The sequence below is a fragment of the Salvelinus namaycush genome, chromosome 7, assembly GCF_016432855.1.
Source record: "Salvelinus namaycush isolate Seneca chromosome 7, SaNama_1.0, whole genome shotgun sequence".
Lineage (NCBI taxonomy): Eukaryota > Metazoa > Chordata > Actinopteri > Salmoniformes > Salmonidae > Salvelinus > Salvelinus namaycush.
In genome coordinates, this window is record NC_052313.1 from 24,748,829 (window position 1) to 24,768,705 (window position 19,877).

Genomic DNA, 19,877 nt, shown 5'->3' on the forward strand with positions numbered 1-19,877 from the left:
TATGGGTTTTGTACATAGTGGGTTGCCATCACAGGCACTTTGCAAGTTTTTGGCTTACAGAACACTTTCACAGGGAAAACCCTTAAGAGCACTACAGGCTAAAAGAGAGGCATCATCTCATTGCTCGTTACTACTAATGCACGGAGAGTCATTCAAGCTAGCAAAGCACTGTTAGAATGCACTGCGAGTGTGTTTTGAAGACCATTATACACCATTAAAACGTCAACAGAAAAAGGTCGGTGCAACGCTAATGCTGTTCATAGAACTAAGCAAAAATAATGAAGTTAACTTAAGTGTTAGCATGTTAACCATGCATGTTGGACGGTTCTCATCTTTGTCATCAAATTTGCTCTCTAAGAGCTAGACATTTCTATGGTAGGTATTGCTGGGGCTTATAAAACTAGGGAGCCTTTTTATTTAAAAAAAAAATACGTTTTATAGATTATTTTCCAAAAACAACTTCCAAATGTACATTTCTGGAGTTATCAACTATTAATTAAAAGACTGTAAAATAACATAAAAACATAGCTGTTTTATTGGTTTGTCTTGAATGCACTACATCCATCCATCATTGGAAACATCTCTACTGGCAGTACAGTATAGTAGTGGCATTATGGATGATTACATCTTAAGGCGTTACAGCCCTTTTAGGCAGAGGACTTATCAATCTTCCACTGCATTGTGGGATAGCTGAACACAGCCGGGTAAATCCATTTGAATTCAATCACTTTTTGACAGCATCTCTTTTGATTTAAACAAAACTTTACATACATGTTTGCCCATGGAAGAAGTGGTCAGAAAGAACAGATTTTTGGAAAGATTTAAAACAACAAATATTCCCATTCAAGTCAACATTCTCTGATGATCTTTGTGGTACCATTTGAAAGTTGACATTTTCATTTTATTCCCATTTTAGTACATTTTTCTGCCAAAACATGACACTCACCCTGTATGCAACCCTTTACCTTAGAGGCTTCTGCCCTATGTACATAGACATGGAATCACTGGTCACTTTATTAATGGCACACTAGTCACTTTAATCATGTTTACATACCGTTTTACTCATTTCATATGTATATACTGTATTCTATTCTACTGTATTTTAGTTAATGCCACTCTAATATTTATATATTACTTAATTCCATCTACTGTATTTTAGTTAATGCCACTCTAATATTTATATATTACTTAATTCCATCTACTGTATTTTAGTTAATGCCACTCTAATATTTATATATTACTTAATTCCATTCTTCTACTTTTAGATCTGTGTGCATTGTTGTGAATTGTTAGATACTACTGCACTGTTGGAGCTAGGTATACAAGCATTTCACTACACCCGCAATAACATCTGCTAAATATGTGTATATGATTTAGATTTATTCAAGAGCATGTTGTTTCTCAACCGATGGCGGGCATAACACAAAACCTTAGATGATGTCAAATAGGGTCTAAGTTACAACATATGCGAAAAGATAATTGACGTTCGTTAAAAGGTTAAAAAAAAAGGACATTTGTATAAAGTTTTTATATTATTGCCAGAAATGATAAAATATTTGACAACCCTGTTTGTATGCATTTAAATGATATCAATCTCAACTGACTATATTTTCCAGTGATGAAGATATGGAAGTCTCATGGTATGGTGGAGTTTGCAAAATCAGTCAACTTTGAGCACCTTTATCACTTGAATGTCACATTCGGAGCCTTCTACAATGGGAAAATATGTATGGCAGATTTTGTTCAAATCAAAAGGGGTGTTGTCAAAAAGTGATTGAATTCAAATGGATTTAACAAGCCATGATGCCTCTGAGTCATCCAACCGGAGATGCTTTCAGTCCCTCTCAGTCCTGGCCTATCCTAGCCCTCTTTGGGATGATCCACCAATCATCAGGCCCAGTCCCAATCACCACTCATCAGGCTCAATCCTTCAAACCCTCACTGGAGCCAGCCCCTCTGATCCTGGCTGAGTCATCCTGCCTTCTAGCCCCTGTCTTGCTCTGTTTGAGTGGTCAATGCCCGAGGCCCCTCTCTGTGGGCCAGCTTCCGTAGCGGCCCCTTCTCACTGTGTGATCCCAGAGGCCAGCGCTTTGCCCTTGTGTCTGGTGAGCGCGTCCTCAAGGAATCCTGCCAGCTTCCCACAGTCCTCCTGCATGGGGTTACACAGGGTTTGAGGTTAGAAGTTAGATCATTACAGGTTATTGCAAATGACTATGGCTGTTTGCAATAACATTAGGCGACAAGGATACCTACCTCACTTATGAAGGCGTAGTGAACAAGTTCATTGGCAAGGTCTTTGGAGCTGTCAGCTGAAAGATTCATACAAAATAGTTCAGCCTCATACCACAATATGTAAAAAAATAAAATAAAATAAAAACATAATAATGGACATGAAAGTGTCCATTAGACTCACTCGGAAGGATGTCACAGCTAAGTTGTCGATGGAGCTTGTCGTCCATCTTAAGAAACAGAGAGAGCTAAGGAGAGGACAGGATAGAGGAATATATTTTATCAACACAGAACATGCTTATCCCCCAAATGCAATGAGGATCAGAATGGATTAAAAAAAAAGTACCGATGTTATGTCATGTTATGATAACTCCAAAAGGCCACGTGACCTGGGGGGGTTGTACACATTGACACCATTATTTAAAAGAAGACGATAGTCAAACTCACATGAGTTTTGGTCCCTTCTTCATTTGACTCCAAGTTACAGTGCATCTGAATCACCTGCAACACACCATCAGACCAACCATCAGTTAGAGTGATAAGCGTACTTTAACATGCACTATTCTCTTTAAAGCCCTATTCAGACGGGACTAGTATTATTACAGACGTCGGTTATGTAATCATTATCTCAGCATGTGCATTATTTTAGAGGAAGATTGCACAGGATTCTTTTTTTCCTTCTTTTTTTCAATTGAGTCTACGACGGAAGCCTGGAGTGGAGACTTTTATATTCTAGACATGAAGATATTTCAACATCATGTCTAGACGATAATAAACTGCAATTATAACTTGTGCTTAGCTGCCAAATATATACAGTAACAGTCAAAAGTTTGGACAAACCCACTCATACCAGGGTTTTTCAAGAATGTGCAAATCTGTCATCAAGGCTAACAGTGGCTACTTTGAAGAATCTAAAATATACAATATATTTTGATTTGTTTAACACTTTTATAGTTAATACATGATTCCATATGTGTTATTTCATAGTTTTGATGTCTTCCCTATTATTCTACAATGTAGAACATAGTAAAAAATAAAGAAAAACTCTTGAATGAGTAGGAGTGTCCAAACTTTTGACCGGAACTGTAGGTGTCCCCATAATATTTAAAGTGTAATTATAATGATTATTTTAGCGATCCACGGTAGACGTCCCTCTGAATAAAAATTTGAGCGTCTGGACAGTATTTGCTTGAGATGATTTTATGGATGATAAACTTGCTATTTCCTAAAAGTTTAGCTCAGTGGGGAATCCGGGAATGCCCTGCTTTGTCATCTGTTGCCTAATTCATCAACAGCCAGGGTTTAATTAATTAAGATTATAGGCACTTTTTTTTTTTTATTCCACAGTTAGGCCTACTTAAACTGACACATTTGGCGATGTTCAATTTTAATTCTATGGCACAAAACGTATAGACACAAGAATTCACTGTGAAAGTTGCTAAATGCAGGTCATTCATATGAAATAAATGCAGCACTTTGTTTAAGCATTAATTCTATGTTTTCTTGCTCAAACTTCCAGCAGTACCTGTCAAACGCTGTAATGTCTCGGTAAACACAGAGATGTCGATACGCACGGAAACTAGTATTATGAGAGGACCGTGGAGTTTGCTGAAAAACAGTAGGCTATTCTGTCTGGAATTGTATATTGGCACGAGACTAGTATTACGTTGAGAGAACGTTGATTATGTAATTATTACCCCAGAACGTCCGTTATTCCAGAGTACGATTCAGACAGGATTCGTTTTTTCCAAACATGCCCCCTGTAATTCGTTATTTTTTTCTAGGCGTGATAATATTTCAACAAGTCCAGGCGATAACAGGTCTACACTGACAACTCAAACCATACCAAACCATCTTTGATATCATGTCGGCATAATATTTGAATTGAGGAAGTGTGATCATAAATGAATTCCACAATAGACGTACTAAATGCCCCCCATCATTCAGATGTGAGCTAAACAGGGCACTTGCACTTGAGATGCGTTTTAAGGCGTTGAATGAGAAAGTGAACTTATCATTTCCAAAAGTTTAGGTAAGCTGTATGCTGCTTTGCCATCTATTAACAGCAAGGGTTACATAAAATGTAAACTTTTTTTTTTTACTTCGGCAATATTAAATTAATATGCACAAAACATATAAATAAAAGCATTCACTGTGAAGGTATATAGGCTATGCGCAGCACTTCGTTCAATTTATTGAATCACATTGTTTTCTTGCTCAAATCATGAGCAACACCTTTTTTGTAATTATTATGTAATTACATAATTACGTTACCCGACCTCCACCAGTAAAATTAATCCTGTCCAAATAGGGCTTAACACACACAAACAAATAGAAAGACAGACAGACAGACACCTAACCCTCACCTTTCTGCTCTCTGTCTCTTGGGGCTCAGGGGTGGGGGACTTCGCCGTCTCCACCTGTTCGTGGGACAGGGATAGGGCACGGGGTACGGGGTGGGGCCGCGACGATGCAAAGTTCATGAGGGGGTATATCCCATTCCTGAAGAGGGATGAGTCAGAATGATGTCAGGGGTCACAAGGCCATCTCTTAATGACACCCTACACAAAGCCCATAAGAGGCAATGACCAAGGCAGCTCTTTAAGGCTGCATCCTAAATTGCACCGTATTCCCTATATAGTGCACTACTTTTGACCAGAGTCCAATGGGTGAATGGAATTAGCCCTTACTTGACGTCCTCCAGGAACTTGTCCAGCTCCAAAGGAGACACATGGGAATACTTGAGCTGAACGCCAGGCCGGTTGCCATGTTTGATTTCTGCCATGAGACCGTTGGGGTCAAAGGACTTGGTCTTCTCCTCCACACAGTTCTCTGGCAGCAGGTCTGCAAAGAGAGATGGGTAAGGGAGTGTTACATGGATGCCATACCAGTTTGGCATATAGCAAATCAAATCAAAAAACGTTGTAACAACAGACGTTCAAAGAAATCCCACAAAATCCAATAAAGGATTTCAGTATTTTTCAGCTGTCCCATAACAAAAAGGAAATAAGACGTGGAAACATTTTCTCTCTCCCACACAAATGGCTAGCCTGGTTTGCATTTTGTTTGTGCCATCATGCCACTCCTTGTCATGCCAAACAGACTGGTGCCCAGGCAAAAAATTGGCAGTTGTCAATCCACAGATTGCATGCCATGTGCATTGGGGACTTCAGAGATGGAGACACTCACACTGGTTGCTGATGAGGCAGTGGGCAGCCAGTAGCTTGAGGGAGTGAACCTCAAACAGCACGCGGTGGAAGAGCAGGTCGTGGGCTGTGGGACGCTGCTTGGCCTCGTGACGCACACACGACTGAGTAAACTCCTGCAAGAGGGAGTGGAGGTCAAAGGTCAAAGCTATGTAGTGTATTAGTTAGGGTTTAATTAGTGTGTTGGGATCCTTTAAAATGTACATTCAATAAACTTGATTTCATAAGGTGTGGGTTTTAATCAAATGTGTTTTTGCTGTGATGCTTTGCTATATTTGGGCCATGGATGGAAACATGAGTGAGACTGACTCTCATGAGGGGATCCTCCAGAGACTGGCCTGCGTTGGTGATGGCCTCCTTGGACACAACAGCATCTCCATTAGCCTGGATTTCCAGGACAGCCATCTATAAATAAATACAGAGATTCCATTAAGAAATGAACATGGGTGTATTAATGGGGCCTCTGGGTGTGTGCTGGTATACAGTCTGTGTGATCTATTAGACTGAGATAGGACGTGAACATATGAACACAACTTGTACGTCATTTTTTTACTTTAGTTTATTTAGGAAATATTTTTCTTAAAACTGCATTGTTGGTTAAGGGCTTGTAAGTAAGCATTTCACTGTAAGGTATTCGGCGCATGTGACAAATACATTTTGATTTGATTTGATACAAAGAGGACAATGCAATTAGGGCTGTGGCGGTCATGAAATGTCAGCTGGTTGTTGTCACGCAAAAGACTGCCGGTCTCATGGTAATTGGCCGTTAATGAACATAAACACGTTAAGCATCTCCAGCCCTCCACACATACAAGCCGCTGATGTGCGCCTTTGGAACATCTATATTTTAAAAAAAAAGTAGAATAAATCAATTTAATATACACCATCACAATAAATTCATTATTAATTTTAGGAAGGTATATAGAAACATTATGATATTAGTATTTATTATGCATCCCCATTAGCTGCTGTCAAGGCAGCAGTGTCACGCCCTGGCCTTAGTTATCTTTGTTTTCTTTATTATTTTAGTTAGGTCAGGGTGTGACATGGGGGATGTTTGTGTGTTTTTGTCTAGTCGAGGGTGTTTGTATTGTCTAGGGGGTTTTGGTAGAGTTTATGGGGTTGTGTTGAGTGTAGGTGTTTAGGTATGTTTATGGTTGCCTGAGTGGTTCTCAATCAGAGACAGCTGTCTATCGTTGTCTCTGATTGGGAGCCATATTTAAGGCAGCCATAGGCATTAGGCAGGTTGTGGGTAATTGTCTATGTGTATGTTGCATGTGTGCACATAGTTTGTATAGCTTCACGATCGTTTGTTGTTTTTGTATTAGTTTGTAAAAGTGTTTGTTTCGTCTTCGTTATAATTAAAGAAGATGTATTCGTATCACGCTGCGCCTTGGTCCTCTCTTCCACATAAAGACGATCGTGACAAGCAGCTAGTTTTCCTGGGGTCCAGCAAAATTAAGGCAGTTATACAATTTATAAAACATTACAATACATTCAGATTTCACAACACATTAAGCGTGTGCCCTCAGGCCACTACTCTACTACCACATATCTACAACACAAAATGAATGTGTATGTGTGTGTATAGTGCGTATGTTATCATGTGTGTGTATGCATGTGTCTGTGCCTGTGTCTCTTCACAGTCCCCACTGTTCCATAAGGTGTATTTTATCTGTTTTTTACATATAATTTTAAAGCTTGCATGAGTTGCTTGATGTAGAATAGAGTTCCATGTAGTCATGGCTCTATGTAGTACTCTGCGCCTCCCATAGTCTGCTCTGGACTTGGGGACTGTGAAGAGACCTCTGGTGGCATATCTTGTGGGGTATGCATGGGTGCCGGAGCTGTGTGCCAGTAGTTCAAACAGACAGCTCGGTGCAACATGTCAATACCTCTCACAAATACAAGTAATGATAAAGTCAATCTGTCCTCCACTTTGAGCCAGGTGAGATTGACATGCATATTATTAATGTTAGCTCTCTGTGTACATCCAAGGGCCAGCCGTGCTACCCTGTTCTGAGCCAATTGCAATTTTCCTAAGTCCCTCTTTGTGGCACCTGACCACATGACTGAACAGTAGTCCAGGTGCAACAAAACTAGCGCCTGTAGGACCTGCCTTGTTGATAGTGCTGTTAAGGTAGAGCAGCACTTTATTGTGGAGAGACTTCTCCCCATCTTAGCTACCGAGTGGCGCAGCGCTCTAAGGCACTGCATCTCATCCGGCTGTGATTGGGAGTCCCATAGGGCGGCGCACAATTGGCCCAGCGTTGTAGGCCGTAATTGTAAATAGGAATTTGTTCTTAACTGACTTGCGCAGTTAAATAAAGGTTAAATAAAATTTAAGAAATACTCTTGTATCATGTTTTGTAGATGTATATGCTTTGACCATGACAGTTTACAATCCAGGGTTATTCCAAGCAGTTTAGTCACCTCAACTTGCTCAATATCCACATTATTCATTACAAAACTTAGTTGAGGTTTAGGGTTTAGTGAATGATTTGTTCCAAATACAATGCTTTTAGTTTTTTTATATTTAGGCCTAACTTAATTCCTTGCCACCCATTCTGAAACTAACTGCAGCTCTTTGTTAAGTGTTTCAGTCATTTCCGTCGCTGTAGTAGCTGACGTGTATAGTGTTGAGTCATCTGCATACATAGACACACTGGCTTTACTCAAAAAGTAAGGGGCCTAGACAGCTGCCCTGGGGAATTCCTGATCCTACCTGGATTATGTTGGAGATGCTTCCATTAAAGAACACCCTTTGTGTTCTGATGGACAGGTAACTCTTTATCCACAATATAGCAGGGGGTGTAAAGCCATAACACATACGTTTTTCCATCAGCAGACTATTATCGATAAAGTCTAACAAAACAGCCCACACAATCTTTTTATCATACATTTCTCTCAGCCAATCATCAGTCATTTGTGTAAGTGCTGTGCTGGTTGAGTGTCCTTCCCTAAAAGCGTGCTGAAAGTCTGTTGTCAATTTGTTTACTGTAAATTAGCATTGTATCTGGTCAAACACAATTTTTACCAAAAGTTTACAAAGGGTTGGTAACAGGCTGATTGGATGGCTATTTGAGCCAGGAAAGGGTGCTTTACTATTCTTAGGTAGCGGGATTGACTTTTGCTTCCCAATTTCTAGTAGGCTTTAATTGAAGATATGGCAAATAGGAGTGGCAATATCGTCCACTATTATCCATCCAAGTTGTCAGACCCCGGGGGCTTGTCATTGTTGATAGACAATAATTTTTTACCTCTTCCACTCGCATTTTATGGAATTCAAAATTAAAATGCATGTCTTTCATAATTTTGTCAGATATACTTGGATGTGTAGTGTCAAAGTTTGTTGCTGGCATGTCATGCCTAAGTTTGCTAATCTTGCCAGTGAAAAAATAATTTAAGTAGTTTGCAATATCAGTGGGTTTTGTGATGAATGAGCCATCTGATTCAATGAATGATGGAGCGGAGTTTTCCTTTTTGCCCAAAATGTAATTTAAAGTGCTCCAAAGATTTTTACTGTCATTCCTTATATCATTTATTTTTGTTTCGTAGTGTAGTTTCTTATTTTTATTCAGTTTAGTCACATGATTTCTCAATTTGCAGTACGTTTGCCAATCGGTTGCGCTGCCAGACTTATTTGCCATACCCTTTGCCTCATCTCTCTCAACCATACCATTTTTCAATTCCTCATCAATCCAAGGGGATTTAAGTTTTTACAGTCATTAGCTAAATAAAATAGAAAATATATTTGTTCCATTCTGGAGTGAGTGTGCATATGAAGTGGCTATGATGAGCATTTGAAACAGGTCCTATACGCAAGATTTTTAATTATTTGTCAACTTTAGTTGTGAATGATACAAACCTTAGAATATCTTAGAAATGAAAACATATATGACCTACATGATGCGACTACAGGCTATTGATGACTTGAGAAAGTAGCAAAAAAAGCGTGCGCTCTGTTCCTTGCCTCAAGAACAGCGTGTGTAGCCTATCTCAATTTAATCTTGTCTTTACTAATATGTAAAATTACTTGAGATTTAGGATGGCCTATTATCAAATGGGCAGGAACAGGGGCAGGGGAAAAATACATGTCATCCGTATGCACTCGGATAGCGAATGGAGGCTGCTTTCCCGCTGGTCGTTTTTCAATCTGGCTGTTTGGCTTCTCCGGTTATTTCACTCCATGCATAAACCACTGTTTGAGGAGCATGCAGCCTCTCACTGCATGACAGGTGATATTATGCCCAAACTCTGTATGCCATGGTCTCTCCAACCCTGTTCCTGCAGCTACCCAGTGCTTAATTTGGAAAACCAAGTGAAATCTGTTCGGGAACATTGATAGCAACATGTTTTCACAACGAAACATATTTCATTAAATTGTTGACCTCCTCTCTCTCTGCACGCTGGAGAAAGGAATGAAGGAGAGAGGGGAGATTGAAATACATGGTGGTGAGATATTCTGTAGCTAAAGGTAATTTGTCAGCCTATTAATTATGACAATATAAAAAATGCCCTATTAGGCCCTACTATACTTTTATAATGAAGTGCTTTGTAACACCAAAACTAGTGGCAACTGAACTGCCACCAACTTCAAGGAGATGAAACCTTAACTTTCCTGGAGTATTGAAACACATCATCCTGAGATGTTTTGAAACATTACATGGTGTGTTGTAACGCCACTTAATCAAGTGTTGTGTGCCAGGGACTGGGAGCACTACCCAAAAAGATTGAAAACACTATTATGGTGTTTCAAGTCCTGTCTAGTTGTAATGTCTGCTTCCAACTCACACACTCAAACACATAGATCCCGTGAACGCAGCTCACTCTCCAGATCCCAATCACCTGAACTCTGATCACCTGTTCACACACCTGTATGTCATTATCACACACTATTTAGTTCAGTTCTTTGCACCCCATCATTGTGAGGTATTGTTTGTTTTGTGACACACTTCTATTCGGAGCTCTGTTTTTCCCCATAATTTACTCCTCCCGTGTATGATTGTTTTTTCCTGCCTCCCTAACGACGCCTTTTGCCTATTCCCTGCCTGTACTTTAGCCTATCGGATTTCCTGTTATCAACCTATTGCCTGATCTCCCGGACGACGTTAGTAGCATTTTCCCTGTCTGTACTATTTCCTTTTTGGACCCCTGTGTATGACCTTCTTCCTGCCCCTGGATCCAGCTTCATGTTAACATCAGAAGCCTCCTCCTTAAGTTTGTTTTACTCACTGCCTTAGCACATTCCGCCAACCCCGATGTCCTTGCCATGTCTGAATCCTGGCTTAGGCAGGCCACCAAAAATTCTGAGATTTCCATACCCAACTACAACATTTTCTGTCAAGATAGAACTGCCGAAGGGGGAGGAGTTGCAATCTACTGCAAAGATAGCTTGCAAAGTTCTGTCATACTTTCCAGGTCTATGCCCAAACAGTTCGAGCTTCTAATTAAAAAAATGAATCTCTCCAGAAATAAGTCTCTCACTGTTGCCGCCTGACCCCCCTCAGCTCCCAGCTGTGCCCTGGACACCAGATGTGAATTGATTGCCCCCCATCTATCATCAGAGTTCATTCTGTTAGGTGACCTAAACTGGGATATGCTTAACACCCCAGCAGTCCTACAATCTAAGCTAGATGCCCTCAATCTCACACAAATTATCAAGGAAACCACCAGGTACAACCCTAAATCCGTAAACATGGGCACCCTCATAGATATTATCCTGACCAACTTGCCCTCCAAATACACCTCTGCTGTTTTCAATCAGGATCTCAGTAATCACTGCCTCATTGCCTGCATCCGCTATGGGTCCGCGGTCAAACGACCACCACCCATCACTGTCAAACGCTCCCTAAAAGACTTCTGCGAGCAGGCCTTTCTAATCGACCTGGCCCGGGTATCCTGGAAGGATATTGACCTCATCCCGTCAGTCGAGGATGCCTGGTCGTTCTTTAAAGGTTTTTTTTCGGGCTTGGGCTCATAGGCCTATGCGTAAGCTCTAATATGCGTATGGGGGGTTTGAATTAATTATCACCTTAGAAAGCGCTGCCCATTTAGTTATGTTAGGCTTTGAAACAACATTTGAAGCTGTTGTTGAACTTCTTTCTTCAAATTGATCAATCACAGTGACGTGAGTTTTAAAAGCACGTTATTGTTTTGATAATGTGTTTGATGTGCTTTTCGATTGGATTTCTATTGATGTCAGAGTGGTTTGAGGGACAATAGAGCCCTGAGTACCAGGCCATTAGGGTAGTTAGCGAGTTGGGTACTGCCAACGCATGTAAAGAGTAGGGCTGTTGCGGTGACCGTATTACCGCCACACTGGCGGTCACTAGTCATGAAGGTAGTCAAATTCCACGTGACTGTTTAGTCACAGTAGTTAGGCTTCTCCAAGCTCTGATGCTGCTGATGGTCATTAGTAGCCTACCAAACTTGGTAACTCCCTGGAACTCAGCACTCTATTGTCCCTCTAATCACTCTGACATCAATGCAAATGTGATCAAAAATCTAATCAAACACTTCATGAGAGCCCGTGAGCTCATGTTGCGCTACATTTCTATAGGCTATGCAATTGCGCAAGAAAGCTTGATGGCCTCTATTAAAAAGAGGAGGCTCCCATCAGCTTTCTATAGGCTAGGCCTACTATATTTATTTCTCAACTTCATAATATTAAGCACATTGCTTATCTTTACAACAGCAGTATAGCCTACCTGGCTGGCATGAAAATTAACCATGGGAAAAGCGTTCTCCATTCGCTATTTAAGTGCATAGATGACATGTATTATTTCCCGCTGCCCCTGTTTCAAGACAGATGCATGATAATGGTCCATTCTAAATCAAAACAAATTTCCCACATATATTATTTAGTATATGTAAAGACAAGATTAAATCAAGAATAGTCTGATGGGTGATAATATTAGCCTATCACTTGTGAATGGGGTCCAGCATAAGGCAAGAAACAATGCATTATTTTGCGACTTTTTCAAATCATAGTCGCACACCTGATGTAGCCTAGCCAATGTAGCCTAGTCAATATTTTGATAAGGATCTATCAAATCTATCTATTTGGGATCTATTGCATCCTACAACTGTCCCAGACTATGTTTGGAATATTTATTTCTCGCACAGAATAGGTCAACTTTTGTACTATGGAGGATGGTAGATTGACATAGGCTAGTGCTTTTGCTGTTCGTTAGGGCTACTCATCTTTTTGGCAGATTAAAAGTAAATGTGGACAGTTCTTCCAATATCTTCAATATGCACCTCGGAATTGGATAAGGACACACGCAGTTGCATCCCCGATATGTCGGACTTCACTTGTAGCCTGTGAGAAAGACCCGATCACGTTATGGAGAGCCATGTGAGTGAGAGGGGCTTTGGAGCATGCAGCACTCAGGGAGAAGGGCACAACGCAACACTCCGGGCCAAGGGCACAACGGTCACTGGCGGCAAAAGGCATGGATTTTTTTAGGGTGCATTATGGCCACACAAAGGGGATGCCACTGTGAAATTCGAGGCATTATCAAGTGCTTGTCAAATTGTGAATGAGAGGCTGATAAAGTGTGTACAGCCTGCGCAAAAAAAAGAAAGCAGAGCTCATGCCTTTCAAGCAACTTGGAGTCGCATCATGTAGCCTTACAATGTATTAAAAATCAAAACATATAGCCCAACGTTTGTAGAACAACTAAACTTACATTAACTCTAAATTAAGCATATAGGAGTACCTATTTATTTTTGAACACCTAAACACAGAATAGCCGCATGTGTGCACTCCCTCAAATCGTTTGGATAAAATATCCATTCAATTTTATTCAGATTTGTTCAATTGTATTCTTCATCAAATAAAATAATATAAAATAATGCCACGCAATTCTAAGTTATTTCGTGACCGCCACAGCCCTAGTCCAGAGTGCATAAAAGGAGATTACCGTAACTCAACGGTCACGTGGAATTTTACTGTGGTCATGACTCATGACTGCATGTGTGGCGGTAATAAGGTCACTGCAACAGTCCTAAATGCAACACATAAGGTTTATAATACATTTATAAACCATGGCAGCTGGATTCTCACCTCCAGAGCACAGATCCCGAAGGAGAAGATGTCAATAGCATAGTCATCCTCAGCCACTAGACATAAGAGAAGAGTTGGAATCAATATGTAAGATAATGACTGTCTAGTCACAGCATGTTGAGAAATTCCATAGATGCGGTAAAGAGGTCAATGGAACTCAGACCATGGGGGATAGAAGGACGCTGTATTAGCACACATTCAACAAATCTGACCGAAGAAAGTGGATATTCGTCAAATCCGTCATGATTGATGTATTGTAACAGGTCCGCAATGGGGTTACTAAAGTCCGATTTGGATATATTTGGCTGTTTTACAGAAATCGGTGGTGGTAGTCAATGCCTTTTTTTTTTTTTTACCTATAATGCAGTTGATTGATGACGATGACATGAACATGTATTGGGGTTGACATCCAAACAAGCATTATACACAGATTTTCACCTCAACATAGTGGGAAATACATACAGTGGGGCAAAAAAGTATTTAGTCAGCCACCAATTGTGCAAGTTCTCCCACTTAAAAAGATGAGAGAGGCCTGTAATTTTCATCATAGGTACACTTCAACTATGACAGACAAAATGAGGGGAAAAAATCCAGAAAATCACATTGTAGGATTTTTAATGAATTTATTTGCAAATTATGGTGGAAAATAAGTATTTGGTCAATAACAAAAGTTTATCTCAATACTTTGTTATATACCCTTTGTTGGCAATGACAGAGGTCAAACGTTTTCTGTAAGTCTTCACAAGGTTTTCACACACTGTTGCTGGTATTTTGGCCCATTCCTCCATGCAGATCTCCTCTAGAGCAGTGATGTTTTGGGGCTGTTGCTGGGCAACACGGACTTTCAACTCCCTCCAAAGATTTTCTATGGGGTTGAGATCTGGAGACTGGCTAGGCCACTCCAGGACCTTGAAATGCTTCTTACGAAGCCACTCCTTCGTTGCCCGGGCGGTGTGTTTGGGATCATTGTCATGCTGAAAGACCCAGCCACGTTTCATCTTCAATGCCCTTGCTGATGGAAGGAGGTTTTCACTCAAAATCTCACGATACATGGCCCCATTCATTCTTTCCTTTACATGGATCAGTCGTCCTGGTCCCTTTGCAGAAAAACAGCCCCAAAGCATGATGTTTCCACCCCCATGATTCACAGTAGGTATGGTGTTCTTTGGATGCAACTCAGCATTCTTTGTCCTCCAAACACGACGAGTTGAGTTTTTACCAAAAAGTTCTATTTTGGTTTCATCTGACCATATGACATTCTCCCAATCTTCTTCTGGATCATCCAAATGCTCTCTAGCAAACTTCAGACGGGCCTGGACATGTACTGGCTTAAGCAGGGGGACACGTCTGGCACTGCAGGATTTGAGTCCCTGGCGGCGTAGTGTGTTACTGATGGTAGGCTTTGTTACTTTGGTCCCAGCTCTCTGCAGGTCATTCACTAGGTCCCCCCGTGTGGTTCTGGGATTTTTGCTCACCGTTCTTGTGATCATTTTGACCCCACGGGGTGAGATCTTGTGTGGAGCCCCAGATCGAGAGGGAGATTATCAGTAGTCTTGTATGTCTTCCATTTCCTAATAATTGCTCCCACAGTTGATTTCTTCAAACCAAGCTGCTTACCTATTGCAGATTCAGTCTTCCCAGCCTGGTGCAGGTCTACAATTTTGTTTCTGGTGTCCTTTGACAGCTCTTTGGTCTTGGCCATAGTGGAGTTTGGAGTGTGACTGTTTGAGGTTGTGGACAGGTGTCTTTTATACTGATAACAAGTTCAAACAGGTGCCATTAATACAGGTAACGAGTGGAGGACAGAGGAGCCTCTTAAAGAAGAAGTTACAGGTCTGTGAGAGCCAGAAATCTTGCTTGTTTGTAGGTGACCAAATACTTATTTTCCACCATAATTTGCAAATAAATTCATTAAAAATCCTACAATGTGATTTTCTGGATTTTTTTCCTTCTCATTTTGTCTGTCATATTTGAAGTGATGAAAATTACAGGCCTCTCTCTTCTTTTTAAGTGGGAGAACTTGCACAATTGGTGGCTGACTAAATACTTTCTTGCCCCACTGTATATGTAACCTTTATTTAACTAGGCAAGTAGCCTAAATGTAGGCTTAACTATAAACAATAGCTTAAATGTAGGCTTATTTTGCTGGGGGGCAATGAGGAGATTTGGGATCTTTCCCCAACGCGTTTCCATGGCATTTCTATTGTTTTGGAGTTCCAATGACCTCTTTTCCCGCATCTATAGTGAAACTGGCAACCCATAAAAGCAAGAAAGGCCCATATTCATTCAAGCGCCTAGGATCAGTTTAGCCTCTTAGATGATAATGAATAAGATTACATGAATAAAAAGGACCTGATCCTAGAACAGCACCCCTACTCTGAGATGCTTTATGAATACGGGCCCAGACATAATAGATATAGAAATAGAGGAAGGATCAGTAAAACACTCACAGCCATATTCAGGAGAGAAGAAGTGCAGGTTCCTCTGTTCGTCTCGGTTGGGGCGGACTTTACCATGAACACTGGCCTCCGGAAACACTAGGAGGGCAAGATAGACAGATACAATTTTATAACCCAGACACCCGACTACACAGAATATTGTGACATTCACTGAGAATAAGATATGCAGCATGTTATATGGTTCTTACCATTCACAAACAGCCGGTGCCATACTGTGGATAGAAAAGAGCAGAGTATCCAGTATTAACTTCAGTGGCATAGAACGACAACAACAATGACAATACACCTTCGGGTAATTGTATTACACACAATGTAGAGGAGTTTGCTAGCATGCAATGCTAACTGTTATTACTACCATTTATTCAGATAAAGCTGTCAAGTCACAATTGAGTTGTTCCTAAAGGCCATGCTACGACAGGGTTAGGTATATGTTAGGTTAGGTAGAAAGTCTTTACTGTATCAGACCTGAGCCAATCTTGATGAGGCCATTGTGTTGGATAAAGATGGTGTCACAGGTCAGGTTGCCATGGATAATGGGCGGTTCACAGGAGTGCAGGTAACTGGTGGTAAATAACATGGCAATCAAATGACTGGACACTTTGGGTCTCTAATTCCAACTCTTGCCTCCGGAAAACTACTGGACAATGATTAGTAGAATCCCGGGACCATCCATATGTAAAAAAATGTATGCACGCATGACTGTAAGTCACTTTGGCTAAAGGTGTCTGCTAAATGGCATATATTATTATTATTATTATTATTATATTAATCAGATGTGTTACTGCTGGACTGGAACAAAAGTCTGCATACCCATTAGCTCTCCACGACAAGAGATCCCCAGTACTAGAGTAATAGTTTACGCTGTCACTGAAAATAATAGTGGGGACGAGAATGTTATTGGTCTTACCTGAGGGCAGAGAGAATTTGGGTACACCATCGCTTCCAAGCCTGGAATACATAACAGTGAACTGCAGACACTTAAAAAGTGGGATATGATTGAAGTTTTGCGAAGGATAGAAAACGACTTAAGTATAATCCCCTAACGTCTGACCAGGGACGGGTTCAGTACAAGGTAGCAAAACATTTTGGAATGTACAAAGAAAATGTGTGTTTTTAGTGGAAATATAGTGTTCATGTAGTACCTCCCTGTTTTAAGTGTTTCAAAACGTATAACTCACTGACTCGTGTCACAGCCAGCGGTCAGAAGTTATTTCCCCAATAGGAGAAAGACACTGACCTTGACGTTCATGGTCTTATGGTTTTTCTTGGTTTTCTTGAGAAACTGCTTGAGGCTGCCTGAGGACATGTACTCTGTGATAAAGATGACCTGTCCAGCAGATAGCAGAAAGAGATACTATCAGGGTGCAGACCAAAGCAATCGATCCCAGTTCAGAGATACTGTCAGTGTGCAGACCAAACCAATAGATTCGGGTTCCAGAGATAAAGAGAGAGAGAGACATTTCCTAAGAGAATGAGTGAGAATGACAGGCCATAGAGATTGATCTAGATAGCAGACTTACCCGAGCTCGACTCTCTTTCATGTCCAGCCAGTACTTATGGAACTTGACTATGTTTGGGTGCTCAACCTGCATCAGGTTCTCAAACATCTCTTTAATCTTCTCCTGAAAAAGAGATGGAGTGGGGAGAGGTTTGAGTACTTACGAGTAGCACAGATGGTTCGCCAAAATACGCACTTTTAAACCATTGACTCGTACTTCCATTTGTGTGCTCGCTCTGGAGAATGGAAGTACATCGAATGGAACATACAGCCAGTGACAATAGAAACTCTGTCTGTGTCCCAAATGGCACCCTATTCCCTATATACACTGAGTATACCAAACATTAGGAACATCTTCCTAATATTGAGGTGCACCCCCTTTGGGTGGTGGACCATTCTTGATACACGTGGGAAACGGTTTAGCGTGAAAAACCCAGCAGCATTGCAGTTCTTGACACAAACCGGGTGAATGGCAAACATACACAATCCATGTCTCAATTGTCTCAAGGCTTAAAAATCCTTCTTTAACCTGTCTCCTCCCCTTTATCTACACTGATTGAAGTGGATTTAACAGGTGACATCAATAAAGGATCATAACTTTCACCGGGATACATCTGGTCAGTCTATGTGATGGAAAGACAGTGTTCTTAATGTTTTGTATACTCAGTGTAGTGCACTACTTTGACCAGAGTCCTATGAGCCCTGGTCAATAGTGCACTATATAGGGAATAGGGTGCTATTTGTGACACCCCCATGTCTAACTTTGCCGTACCTCCTGTGCCTTGAAGACCTTCCTGTCATTGAAAAGCACCTCATTCCACACCACCTCGACTCCCTCCTCTGTGTCCATGGCCAGCGACGCACTCTCAACACCGGGGACATTACCTTGACTGATCTGCAGGGGGAGACAAACACACATGAGAGATCTCACAAGCACCGCAGATGCTATAACTGAAGAGGAACAACCATAAATATGGCATGTGTGTTGTTGCAGACACAATTTACTACATGTAGCCGCTATCATGAATAATTTAGATGTTTCCGAATCAGCTCTGTATGGCCGCAAAACCTCACAGGAGATCTAGAATGACCCTGCATGGGTAAGATTCCCATCTATTTTGAAAAGCTATAGATCCCGATTTCAAATCCTAAATGGAGGTTTTCATTCATTAAATGGACGGACATGGATCTTATGTAAAAAGCACTGATAACGTCTGACTACTAAAAACCTTATGCCCTGACCATCTGTGTCAGGATGATGTAAAAAGACAAGGGGGTGAGGATCAGAGATTCTGTCAGAGTGAAGAGATGGATTAATGAAAGAGCGAGACAAGGGGGGGATGGGACAGAGAGCAAAAGGCAGAGATTGGGAGTAGGGGATTGGGAGATGAGCGATAGAGAGAAAGAGAAATTGGGAGTGAGGGATTGGGAGAGGGTGAGCCAGAGGATGAGATAAAGACAGAGGCAGAGAGTGAGGGAGGGAAAGATTTGTGAGAGATGGAGGGGGAGGGCAGCCGGCTGCCGGGAGCATGTGCTGCTATCAGACTTATGAGGACACTGAGTCAGGGAAAAGGCCAGACTGACTCGGAGCGGAAACAGCGCCAGCACTGTTTGCGGCTGTGTTCCAGAGTCTGGCAGAGCTGACAGAGACAGACAAGCCCTGGGCTCCCATTCATTCCCCCTCAGATTAGCAGGGAGTACGCATTGACACAGCACTGAGATGACTGCTCAACCCAGAATACAACCAAAGAACAGTTAGTCACACACCGCAGCTCAAAGCCTGAGCTAAACACACACAAGCTAACTTATCCCAATCTTTTTCCCCCTGATGGACAGATAACACCAAAGAGGCAAAAGAACATAGGTATTGGTCAAACCTGTTCTTTACAGATACTGGTGGGCATCCTGCTCGTCTCTACAGAGACCGAAGAATTCCGAGCAGTAGAAAGAACATCCGTTACTATGACACCAAACAGCTACACATCTGGTGTAGCATTCATTTTGGGTGTCCTGTATTAAAGTTACTAGTTAAGTGTTCATAAGCAGTCAAGTTATGATTGAATGAACTATTAACGTATTGTTAAATAGTAATTACATAGTAGTAGCGCATTAGACATTTTCATAGGCGCATTTTCACGAAATGAAAAAGCTCACACAGTTATAAATGGACTAAAAATGGCCTCTTTTCAACTGCCAAAAATAAACAGCCCAGATGACAGCAGCCTGCCACATTGGTATCCTTCCAGGCTGCTTCGGCCCAAGTGAGGTTGCAACACAGTGTGACCACACAATGCGCTTTTAATATCACTGTTATGTTCCTGGCTAGAGCAAACCATTATCTGAGGTGTACTGTACTATCCATTTCATAGTTAAAACATTATTGTAAACACTGTTGGCTTTGTCCACAACACAAC

At 41.2% G+C, this 19,877-nt stretch overlaps 1 protein-coding gene across 1 annotated transcript in view; it reads right to left on the reverse strand.

Moving 5' to 3' along the window:
• Positions 1-1,140: 1,140 nt before the first annotated feature.
• Positions 1,141-19,877, reverse strand: part of LOC120051130 (nuclear receptor-binding protein 2-like) — a 48,159-nt gene continuing 29,422 nt past the window's right edge. Inside the window, exons 2-17 of the mRNA XM_038997818.1 lie at positions 18,236-18,358; positions 17,486-17,587; positions 17,203-17,292; positions 16,873-16,913; positions 16,431-16,525; positions 16,154-16,177; positions 15,957-16,043; positions 13,507-13,562; positions 5,745-5,840; positions 5,419-5,551; positions 4,920-5,073; positions 4,596-4,731; positions 2,677-2,730; positions 2,414-2,477; positions 2,254-2,309; positions 1,141-2,149 (exon numbers count right to left, since the gene is read on the reverse strand). Coding sequence (XP_038853746.1) covers positions 2,063-2,149; positions 2,254-2,309; positions 2,414-2,477; positions 2,677-2,730; positions 4,596-4,731; positions 4,920-5,073; positions 5,419-5,551; positions 5,745-5,840; positions 13,507-13,562; positions 15,957-16,043; positions 16,154-16,177; positions 16,431-16,525; positions 16,873-16,913; positions 17,203-17,292; positions 17,486-17,587; positions 18,236-18,358 — 1,398 coding nt within the window. The 3' untranslated portion in view covers positions 1,141-2,062. The remainder of the gene's footprint in view (positions 2,150-2,253; positions 2,310-2,413; positions 2,478-2,676; positions 2,731-4,595; positions 4,732-4,919; positions 5,074-5,418; positions 5,552-5,744; positions 5,841-13,506; positions 13,563-15,956; positions 16,044-16,153; positions 16,178-16,430; positions 16,526-16,872; positions 16,914-17,202; positions 17,293-17,485; positions 17,588-18,235; positions 18,359-19,877) is intronic.